This window comes from Schistocerca piceifrons, chromosome X (assembly GCF_021461385.2).
Source record: "Schistocerca piceifrons isolate TAMUIC-IGC-003096 chromosome X, iqSchPice1.1, whole genome shotgun sequence".
Lineage (NCBI taxonomy): Eukaryota > Metazoa > Arthropoda > Insecta > Orthoptera > Acrididae > Schistocerca > Schistocerca piceifrons.
In genome coordinates, this window is record NC_060149.1 from 841,232,961 (window position 1) to 841,245,312 (window position 12,352).

Consider the following 12,352-nt stretch of genomic DNA (forward strand, 5'->3'; position numbering starts at 1 on the left):
GGCGGCACCTGCTCTGCTGTGTATTCCACGTTAGCGATCCAGGGAAGACTACTATCAGGTTGATAAACGGGCATCGATAGTTATCTACTCCTCCCACACACTTTAGTTTTGGTTCCTGAAGAAGTTACTTTATTTAGTTATGGCAAAGGAGTCGCGTATAAAAATTTAATTACTTCCACAAATATGTTCCCCCCTTTCTTTGGTGACAATTTTTAACGTAATGGGCGGTTATAATTAAAGTGCAGCGACTCACAGAGGTACAGTGTGGGCTGTAATTGCCGTACGGCAGCGAAACTTGGTGGATATTCTAATGCGTTAATGCAGAACCGATTTACGCTCCAAAAATTAGTTCCAATTTTGGCAAACGGGTGCAAATCTGGCGTTGTGAGTGCAAGAAAGACGTACAGAATTTTTTTCATATGTTATGGGTTAGGAAAGGAACGTGGGCAGAAAAGGTCAAACAAATGAGAAAGGCACAATGTTGATTCTATTAGTAACCACCGCTTACACTATTTGTTCAATATGAGACCGGAAACGCCGACGAGATGCTGCATTCATAAAACACATGATCGACAGTTGCTCGCAGCAGTTACGGTGGAAACTGAGCAACGTGTTCCTGTGTACTGGCCTTCAGATCAGGTAGAGAGTGAACGTGTCTCTGGTAAACGCGTTCTTTTAGATATCCCCACAGCCAATACTCACATGTATTCAGATCAGGTGATCGTGCAGGCCATACACTTGGAAAATCTCTGGAGATAACACGTTTGTGGAAGATTAGCATTAAGCAGATCTTCCATTGGGCGAGCGATATGAAGTGTTGCCCCTATCTTTCAATAAAACAGTGTTTTCCACACAGTTGCCCTCTTCCAAAGCAAGAATCAAATGCTCTGCAAGCAAGTCTTGATAATGAACAGACGTCACGGTACACCTGACAGAACCTCTGGATATATTCTCTTCAAAAAAGAAAGGACCGACAATAAATGTGCTTGTGAATCCACGCCACAGTCACGTATGGAGAATGTAATGATTCTTCTTGCATATCACGCGATTTAACAGTTCGCTGCACCTTGTTGCGCAAAATGTGCCTCGTCGCTCCATATATTGCCCACCCACACCTCATCAACTTCGATCCGTGTCAGAAACCGAAGAGCAAATTCCGAACGTTGCTGTAAATGCTGAACCGTCTGGATCTCGTACGTATACCAGTGTAAAACAGACCGAAAAAGTTTCTGAAATGTTGACCATGGCATGGGCAACTCTAGAACTCTAGTGACACTGCACAAGCACTAGCACTACCCGGGAGTGTGTGTGTGTGTGGGGGGGGCGTGCTACATGGTCAGTTACAGCAACAGTAGTCTCGTCAATAACTTCCACCGCGATCGGATAGCTTCCTCTTCCAGGAGCCACACCAAGCTCACCAGTGTTTTCGAATTTCATTATCGTCTTTTTTAAACCATCTAATGACATCGGGCCTCCCCTAGGACCTTTCGGTCGGCGATACTCTGTCAACACAACACTGTAATTGCTGCCGTTCACGTAAAACAGTTTCATCAACGGGGCACGGACTCTCTTCTCGGTAGCCATACTCTTCACTCACGGCGTGTCATGACAGCGTGGATAGCATACCATCATACAGTGAACGGTGCCAGATTTGTCCCTGAAGGTCACAACTGGAAGTAATTTGTTTTCCACCGGAAATCGGTTCCGCATTAACGTATTAGCAATCTACCAAGTTTGGCTGCCATACGTCACTTACAGCCCAGACTGGACCTCCGTGGATAGCTGCACTTTAATTGTAACTCACTGGACAAAATAACAGTGACCCTGGTAGCTTTGCTGTACAACTGCTACCAGGTGGCCGTGTCACTCTTCATCGCTGATGCAAATAATGGGAGTCTAGTGGGCGTGTATATGACAGTCGATTATATGAAACCAGCACAGTAACATGGATCGACGTGGAGATGTGGCAGAACTGAGGAACGGAGCAGTGGTGGTTGGAATCGCCCATGACTGCAGGGTGGAGGAAATTGCACGATTTGTTAGTGTATAAGCGCCGACTGTACAATGTGTCTGCAAGGAATGGCGTCCCACTCGTCGCCATGGAAAACGGAGTAAGAACAGGGAGAGGTACAGTCTGGGATCGGAGAAGAGTTGGCAGTCAGTTTCAAGCCCGACAGCCATTGCTGCTGTCAGGTCCATCTCAACCCGTTCCCGAGCGAACAGTACGAAGGTAACTGCACAGAGTAGATATTTTGAGTTGCGCACCTCTCAAAAGGCCATTGCTCACAGCTACACGTCTTCAATAGACCAAACCACACGAAAACTGTAGCAATTCAATGGAGGTGTGTAATGAGGTCCGACGACAAGCGAATTTGCTTCATTTCAAATGATGCCAGACGTCGAGAGCACCGACACCGTAGGTGGTTCTCTGATGTACAGCTCTGTCATCTGAAACATTTATTTTGATTTGATATGAAAGTTCGTATTTTAGAGCGCATATTAGCGATCCTTATGTGCACCGCCAATGTACGTGTGTTGGCTGTTTTCTCCTTTTCGCCTTTTACTTTCTTTATTTTGACCGTCTTATCCAATCATTCTTCCTGCACCTCTGTCAGATCTAAATCTGTGAGATCACGACATTTCACAACATCATGTTGTAATTTAACATTCGACAGGTTGGTCTGCCTAAATTCTTTGTTCTTAACGATTTTCGTGCTCGATGACGTGTACCAGTTTCGTCTAACAGGGCGCCATTGGGTGGTCTTTTCACACCTTTTAGAGTACGTACTGTAACGACTAATCGTTTCGAAACGAAAAAAGTGGAATATTTTTCTCGTGATTGTCTTCTAACAAAAACAAACTGATGTTGACAAAGTGTTGCCTTTATTGTAATTGGAAGCCTATCAGGAGGCCTTCCTCTTTGAGCTCTGTTGGTTTGTTGGTTCTTAACTCTCCATGGCAGTCCACTCAAACCACTAGTAGTGCTAGAAGTTAGATCACTTGGTTCCCTGGGATTGTTGCGAGCAGTTATGGAAACACGTGTCACCTCTGGTATACCTGAGTAAGCCTTATCCAATTGAGGTGTGGAAAGGACCGCATATGTTTCCCGCTAAGCACTGCTTCCCAGGACAGCTATATATCGATAAGTAGTCAGCTTTGAGGCTGAGATGTTTTCATAGAGGTTTTTACTATCTTTATGAACACGCCAGCTTTGCCAGAATTCTCGCTCCTTGTAATAAATAACTTTCCACCGCCGTGCGAGTTGTCACCGCTAAAACACAACTAGGGCTTACAGTTACAGTCCCCGACTCGAGAATCCCGAGATCAGTAAACTTGTTCAGTGAGGTGCACGCCATTTAGCAAGACCCAGGCGGCACATGCAGCTTGTCCATTAGACCGATGTTGATTATGGAAGACGATTTCACTACCAGTACTTGATCTTCAAGACGCAGTGTTGTGATGGTGTACAGATTCTATAGACGAAACGTCCCGAACAACTCATCAACAGAGGGTGTATGACATTTTACATAGCCATCGGCCTAAGATGGTGAGGTCGTTAAGCTCGGTGGACTTCATGGTCCTATTCGAGGGAATGGATTTCCAAAATCATATATAACAACAGAAACACAATAAACTACTGCACAAACACTCATCGTTGCCATCCATGCGTCACTGATACATCTTTTGGGACGCTACTCTGGGTAACCTGTAGTCGCCTGCCTCCCACTTCCTGTAACAAAGAAGGTGATGCAGTGCTGTAATCAAAGCTTATCATGGCAATGTAGGTGAACAGGAGGGGCTGTACCAGAATCATAACAAAGACAAAAGCCTAAGTGTGACTCAACTGAAATTTATTCTTCATTTCAAATTTGAAAAAAAGCAGGAAAATAAATATTAAGCACTGAAATCGAGAGGAAAGAGTGCGTTAGTATTCAATATCGGGTTTCACATATGATCATGCATCAATTAAAAGTAAAAAAATTACGAAATGATATCAACGTTATGTGTGTGTTTTATTTTTCGAAATGCTGCAAGTAGTGATATATTGAGGGCTATTTATCTTCATTCAGGAACATGACGCAGTGGTTCTCAGGGAGAGGTTACGTACCTTCTTCAAATTTTTTAAACACATCTTGCACGAAATTTAACACATATATACAGTGAGCTAAATACTGAAGTAAAGCTATAATTTTATGGTAATATTCTCTCTCAATATGTGACTGTCATCAAATATGGAGCACACCCTAATTGATCTATCCAAGATGGCTGTACAGCATGAATTTACTACTGATAATGTATCAAAAACCTGACTAAAGATTCTGTTCCGACTGCGCCGCCGTCAGCTCCTGATGACAAGTGAAACGTTGTTGCAGGGAACACTCAGCACCTGGAGAACGCGTTCGATGGGACGACGTCGTCCTTTGGGAACTTAGCGACGGCATTTTATACTGGCCTGTGGGCGTATGATGGCTGGAACAATCTCAACTACGCTACAGAAGAAATCAAAAATCCATCAAGGTAAATACTCTATCATTATTATAACCTACAAAACGGAACGCATACTGTTTTCGAGCTCTTTCCTCTAAAAATCACCACAATTATTTGCTTTCCTTCTCTGAGAGATAACAGTACTGATGATTGCATTTAGTATTAGAAGATACTGAAAACTAGTTTCTCACGAATAGTTTCTACGCCGGATAGTCCTTTTTTCTCAATTCGGAAACTCTTTACGTGTATCACAGGATGAATAGGCATGTTTTGTGTTTATTATACCCCACTGCGCGCCATTGCGGATACTGCAACCTATGTTAAATATTAAAGCTAAATCTTTATTATTGAAAAATCAGTTATGAGGCTAAAAGTCTCAAACACTTAGTGTTAACAAGTTATGACCTTAAAAAGATGTCACCTGAAATTTAACTGGAATGTGTAAAAAAGTCATGTTTGTTGCAAAAAATTTTAATTAGATCGCAAATGGTTGTAAACTTGAACTTGCCCATCAGCTCACCTCGTTTGTCAAAGAATCGGCCAACTTGTTCCTTGGTGAAACCTGCTGCTTGTAATCAACTCGTAAATTCAGCTGTACTTAATCTTAACACTTCATGTATTTTTATAAGATAATAGTAAGAGTCTTTACCTGCTTTCAGTTTTGTCTTATTGAAGCGATGTTTTACTTTCAGCTGCTCTACATATTTGCACGCTAGATTTATAAACTCATCTTCAGTAAAAAACGTAAGCTGGCTATCCAAATTCTTAACACATTCGTGCAATACTGTTTCCTCGTCATCACTGAATTTTCTCGAAAAAAACCTTGTTTTTTCCCTAATAGGTTTCATGACCGCTCTTTGTTTTCCCATAAAGCTGTGCAACTATCATCCAATTTACTTCTTGGAACTGAATATTTCTCATTCGCGTCTTTGATGGTTATTTCAAGAAATATAACTTTTCTATGCCTTTCTTCTTGTTATTTTAATCCCATTTATGTCCTGACGTCTCCTCTTTGTCAGTTAAAGAAAACAAATAAAAACTTTAGTTTTTGTGCTATCTGTATTGTCCGTTACAACCAGAAACTGCTTTGTCCGATACAAACCGAAATTGCGGCTGTGGTAGTTTAACATTCACATTGTTATTACATGAGCTAGACATTGTTACAGCCTAAAATAACGAGAATAATATCAGTTTTCTCCAAAGATATAATGAAAATATATTACTTACTTGCAAACGAAACACAACACTACAAAGTTAAGTTCGTGTACCGAAAAACTCAATAGGAGCGGATAATGGGTTTGTTTAGAAATAACTTTGCTGCTACCAGTCAAGATTTTCTTTTATTTATTTAATATACATGACGCCTTTCGGGAAATGATTCCCATTTTCAAGTGTATTTTTCTCTGTGTACTACGCCATTTGTTCGTAATGTTTTTTTTTTTTATGTGAGGTTCTACAGAATCTCGCAGACACACATTAAATACATTACGAGAAAATGGTATAGTACACAAATAGAAACGCACTGGAAAATGGGAATCATTTTCCGAAAAGCGTCGTGTAAAATATAAATAAAAGAAAATCGTGATTGGTAGCAGAAATTTTTTTTATTAACAAAGCCATTGTTTTCACAGTTGCAGGCTTTCACAACCCATTTCGAGTGGATCAGATCAGGAGCAGATAACCTGTTGCCACCCGGAAACGGACTATTTTATTTATTCAATATTACGTGAATAATCTGCACTGCATGGCGCAACAGGTGTTGTCCCTAGCGCTAGAGTTAATAGACAGCTCTTGTTCGATACAACTCGATATTCGATGCTACCCGACCATCCTCAAAACACGCCATATACAGAGGCGGACAAAAGTATTCGGACACTGGCAGTAATCAGAGAAGTAAACCTCAAATGTGTTTTTAACTCAAAACATATATTTTATTCTTTACAAATGTGTAATACATATGTCAGTATGAACATATGCAGAACAAAAAGTAACAAAACACGCCTTACATTAAAAAAAAGAAAATTGAAATATGCAATGGGCAAAAGTATTCAGACACTCAGCAGTCAGTATGTGGCAATGCGTCTCTATCTCTGTATTACAGCCCTAAGTCTTTGTGGCATGAAGAAAACGACCTTTTTCGTTACATCCGAACCGATATTCACCCATTCTTATTCTATCAATGCACGCAAAAATATGTCAAACTGCTCACATGTCGTTTTCGTAGTCCCGTTTTCAGTTCATTCCAGATGTTTTTCGATGGTATTGAGGTCCGGAGACTGCGGTGGGGTAATGAGGCGATGAGGTGTGTTGTATAGGATCGACTGTTTGACAGTTTCCGCCGTATGCTTGGGATCATTGTCTTGTTGGAAATAAAAGTCACCTCCAAAATCCAACTCCACAGCACTTTTAGTAAGATTTTGTTTGAGTGTATCGAGAGTGACATATTTGTCCATGGTGCCTTCAATAAAGACAAGCTCGCCTACATCTCTGGAATACATGCATCCCCACACCATCACACTGCTGTCTCCATGTTTGATGGGTGCTTGCATGTTTTTGGACTCCCATTCTGTGTTAGCTTAAAGCCACCCTAATCTGCTGCCATCGACGTGGCTCAAAGTAAACTTGCATTCATCAACCCACAGAATCTTGTCCCAAAGAGTCACATCCATGCCGACAAGTTCTTCTGCAAAAACCATCCTTTTCTTTGCGTTACACTTACTGACGAACTGTTTCCGCCTTGTCACTCTGGCGTTGTACCCAGCACTGTTCATGTTGTGACTTGGCAAGACAGCCAAGCCACTAGGAGGTGAAGCCGAAAGGCACGCGTTTAAGCTCACGCAGGCTGGCGTGAGGACTGGAACAGTTAAGGAGTTGAGTCTAGTAAATAAAGTACGAAGCTGCTGGAATACTTAACTTTAATCCATAATTGGTGAACATCGCTCTTGACGGTACATGTTTTATAGCATCAATAGTGACTGGTAATGGCGCCTTGCTAGGTCGTAGCAAATGACGTAGCTGAAGGCTATGCTAACTATCGTCTCGGCAAATGAGAGCGTAATTTGTCAGTGAACCATCGCTAGCAAAGTCGGCTGTACAACTGGGGTGAGTGCTAGGAAGTCTCTCTAGACCTGCCGTGTGGCGGCGCTCGGTCTGCAATCACTGACAGTGGCGACACGCGGGTCCGATGTATACTACCGGACCGCGGCCCATTTAAAGGCTACCACCTAGCAAGTGTGGTGTCTGGCGGTGACACCACAGTTCAACCATCCTCGCACTGTTCTAACACCAGGGGCCGTTGTCCGCGGGTCGTTTTTCACCATTCGAACTATCTACTTCTTGTCTCTGTTCGTGAGTTTCTGAGGACGCCTCTGTCGTGGATGACTGACGAGAGTTTTTTTCTTCTTTCCATTCCTAGACTATACTAAATATAGTTTTTCGACTTCGGTTGACGACTTTGCCTATTTCTGCATTCATGTATGCCAAGAATCAATAGATACTATATTTGTTCATAGAGTAGAAGTGAAAATTTTAAGTCACCTAACAAAAGAAAATTTAAAGTCCTTTCCAGCTTAAATTGAGAGATTCTATTGCAAAATTGTGCTTCTGTCATCTTCTTGACCAAAGTAAACAAAATTAAATTACTAACCTAATTTACATCTTTGGTGACAGTATCAGGAAAGATGTACATTATCCACTATTTGATGCTTACTGATGATATACATGATGACATGTAACCAAAGAAGAAAGTAGACAACGTCTGGAGAAATGGGAGAACTATCTGAGAGGATGCAGTGAGTGTAAATAGATCAAAAACAGATTTGGCGAAGCTGCAGAGAAACGAAGATGTTACAAATAGGGCGTAGTAGAAATGGCCGCAATAAGTTTAGATAGTTCGGTTTACTCGTTCATCAAAGTGACAAACTGAGAGGGACATAATCAGTGCATTTTCCAGTTATGTAGCAGTAAAAACTATTAGGCGAACTGCACGTGATTGTGTTCAGATTAGCAATGATATACCGCAGGCATTAAGGACATTGACTGAATGCTGCAGTGAATGTTGATTAAATCCAGCCATTTTTACTAGATGGGTTTATCTTTGACAGACATATTTCGAAGACCATTCATTTTCTAAATTCACTTGTTTAATTTTCTTAACTGGCAACCATATTGTAAGTGTGAAGTGCATTGCAGTTACGCGGCAGTGAAGACATGAAATGGTACTGCTAACGAAGTAGCCGGCCGAAGTGGCCGTGCGGTTAAAGGCGCTGCAGTCTGGAACCGCAAGACCGCTACGGTCGCAGGTTCGAATCCTGCCTCGGGCATGGATGTTTGTGATGTCCTTAGGTTAGTTAGGTTTAACTAGTTCTAAGTTCTAGGGGACTAATGACCTCAGCAGTTGAGTCCCATAGTGCTCAGAGCCATTTGAACCATTTGCTAACGAAGTTATAAGTTCGAAAGGAAAGCTAAGCTGCTTGTTGTGTACACAACAATATTAAACTTTTCTTCACGCAGAGGCAAAAACCGTATTGATAGACTAGATTAGATTAGATTAGTACTTGTTCCATAGATCATGAATACGACACTTCGTAATGATGTGGAACGTGTCAGGTTAATAAAAGGTGTCTATTCAAGATATTATATTATACAAAGATTACATGACACTTAATATTTTTAATTTTTTTGTGGGGTTTGGGGAAATTACCCACTTACTATATCCAAAAATTCATCTAATGAGTAGAAAGAGTTGCCATTATGAAATTCTTTTAATTTCCTTTTAATTGCTATATGGCTATATGTCAGACTTTTGATGCTATTAGGTGAGTGACCAAACACTTTTGTGGCAGCATAATTTACCCCCTTCTGAGCCAAAGTTAGATTTAACCTTGAGTAGTGAAGATCATCCTTTCTTGTAGTGTTGTAGCCATGTACACTGCTATTACTTTTGAATTCGTTCGGATTGTTAATAACAAATTTCATAAGTGAATATATATATTGTGAGGCTACAGTGAAGATCTCTAGCTCCTTAAATAAGTGTCTGCAGGATGATCTTGGATGAGCTCCAGCAATTATTCTGATTACACGCTTTTGTGCAATGAACACTCTTTTACTCAGTGATGAGTTACCCCAGAATATGATGCCATACGAAAGCAGAGAATGAAAATAGGCGTGGTAAGCTAATTTACTGAGAAGTATATCGCCAAAATTTGCAATGACCCTAATAGCATAAGTAGCAGAACTCAAACGTTTCAGCAGATCTTCAGTGTGTTTTTTCCAGTTCAGCCCTTCATCAATGCATACGCCTAGAAATTTTGAATATTCTACCTCAGCTACCGATTTATGATCGAAGTCTATATTTATTAATGGTGTCGTTCCATTTACTGTGTGGAACTGTATGTACTGTGTTTTGTCAAAGTTTAATGAGAACCCATTTGCAGATAACCACTTAATGATTTTCTGAAAAACATCGTTTACAATTTCACCAGTTAATTCTTGTCTGTTGGGTGTGATAGCTATACTTGTATCATCAGCAAAAAGTATGAGCTTTGCATCTTCGTGACTATAGAATGGCAAGTCATTAATATACCAGGTGATCAAAAAGTCAGTATATTTTTGAAATCTTAATAAACCACGGAATAATGTAAGTAGAGGTAAAAATTGATGCACATGCTTGGAATGACATGGGGTTTTATTAGAACCAAGAAAAACAAAGTTCACAAAATGTCCGACAGATGGCGCTGGACAGCAAAACGTCAGTGACTGCACATGACAATCGTGTATAAAAGGAGCTGTAATGAGAGAGAGAATCAGCCTCCCCAACACCCAAAGTGGCTTTCGACCTTCCTTCTCTGCTGATGGCCAACTCCTCCGCCTCACTCATCTACTCTCCCTCCAGCTTAACTCCCGTCGCTCCGCCATTTTTGTCTCCCTTGACCTCGAAGAGGCCTACGACCGTGTCTGGCATCCCGGTCTCCTGTTTAAACTCCAAACCTATGCCCTTCCTATCAACTACATCCGTCTGATGGCCTCCTTCCGTTCCCACCGCCCCTCCTATGTTACCATCCATCATGCCAATTCCCACACCTTCTACCCCTTTGCGGGTGTGCCCCAGGGCTCTGTCCTCTCCCCTCTCCTCTACCTCCTGTACACGGCTCCAACCCCCCCCCCCCCCTCCAGTACATCTCTTGCAATATGCTGATGAAGCCGCATTCCTCGCCCTCGCTCCTACCCTCCAACGGTCCCAACGCCTTCTCCAGAATCACCTTGACCTTTTTGCTGCATGGTGTAACCAGTGGCTCCTGAAAATCAATCCTTCCAAGACCCAGGCAATCATCGTATGTCGTACCACTCGCTCCTTCCAGCTCCTGGATTTCTCCCTTACTGTCTGCGCCCGTCCTGTCCGCCTCACCCTCACCCTCACCTACCTTGGCCTCACCATTGACCGTCACCTCACCTGGATCCCTCATCTCCGCTCCATCCAATCCAAAGCCCACAACCGCCTCCGACTCTTCAAACTCCTCTCTGGCCGGACATGGGGGTTGCACCCCTCTACCATCCTCCACACCTACAAATCCTTAATCTGTCCCATCCTCTGTTATGCCAGTCCTGCCTGGATATCTGCCCCCTCCCCAAATTCTATAAGTCCCTCCAGATCCTTGAGCGTCATGCACTCCGCCTCGCCTTCCGTATACGCCTCCATCCCCCATGCGGATCCTCTATGATCTCATTCCTTTCCCCCATCTGCTCCTCTTCCTCGAACATATCCGCATCCTCTACACCTCCCGCCGCCTTGAACCCCCTCACCCCCTGGTTGCTCCTCTCCTCTCCCATCCCTGCCCCCTGCCACGTCTTCACTGTTGTATCCCCCCTACCCTTCATTTCTACACCCTACATCTCCTTTCCCAAGTTGGCTTCCATCAACTCCCCCTCCATTTATCCCTCCTATCAACTCTGATCCTCACTCCCCTCCTTTCCTCCGTCCTTTCCCTGGGCTCCCTCTTCCTCCCCCCTTCCATCCTGTGTTTTCTCCCTGCCTACCCTCTCCCTATCTCCTTTCTCCCCCCCCCGGGTCCTTTTGTACTCCCCTCCTCTGCCTTCCCCACTCCCTGGCACGTCTGCTCAGCACCCCCCACCCCTCTTCTGGATCCTCCTCTTCCATTGGCTTCTTTCCCCCCTCCCACTTCACTTTTCCTCTCCTTTCCCCCCTTTTTTTCCCGTCATCTGACCAGTTTCCCCCACCTGCTCTCGGGTGTGGTATGTCATATTTGTGCCAACTTTTTAGTGCAGTGTTTAAGTGAGTGTTCCGTGTTGTGCGTCTTTCCACAGTGTTGCGAACGGAAATCATGCTGTCGCTGGGTGTGCCTTTTATATCTCTTGCGAACAGAACCCAGACTGTCGCTGTGTTTTTTACTTGTCTGTCTTTTATTTTTCTGCTTCCTGTGTATTTTATTAGCATCATCAACCCTGTGTTTTATGTTTTAAGCTCCAGCATTTTCTGCCATTTTACCTGTAAGTCACCGATTTTATCGCCAACTGTTATTATTTTTTCTTATCTTCATCTTTTTAAAACAAATTCTGTAGGCTGAAGAGCGGCGTAATAAGTTGCTGCCAGCCCGCCCCCTTTAGAGGGAATCGAAACTCAATAAAGGAAAAAAAAAGAGAGAATCAGATGCGCCAGCAGTCGCAGCATGTTGACGATACCTGAAAAGGCGCTTTTAGTGAAGCTGTATTATCAGAATGGAGCATGTGCTAGTTCAGCGATACGATCCTATCGCCATAGGAAGGGGATTCGAACGGGTAAAGGTCCGTTGACATACGCAGCTGTGGCGAGAATGATTTCGAAATTCGAAGCCACGGCTTGTTTAGA

At 42.8% G+C, this 12,352-nt stretch overlaps 1 protein-coding gene across 2 annotated transcripts in view; it reads left to right on the top strand.

Moving 5' to 3' along the window:
- The window catches only part of LOC124722124 (b(0,+)-type amino acid transporter 1), a 579,051-nt gene that overhangs the window by 445,525 nt on the left and 121,174 nt on the right, over positions 1–12,352 (top strand). For both annotated transcript variants that reach the window (XM_047247330.1, XM_047247329.1), the window contains exon 6: positions 4,374–4,518. In XM_047247330.1, the coding sequence (XP_047103286.1) occupies positions 4,374–4,518 (145 nt within the window). The remainder of the gene's footprint in view (positions 1–4,373; positions 4,519–12,352) is intronic.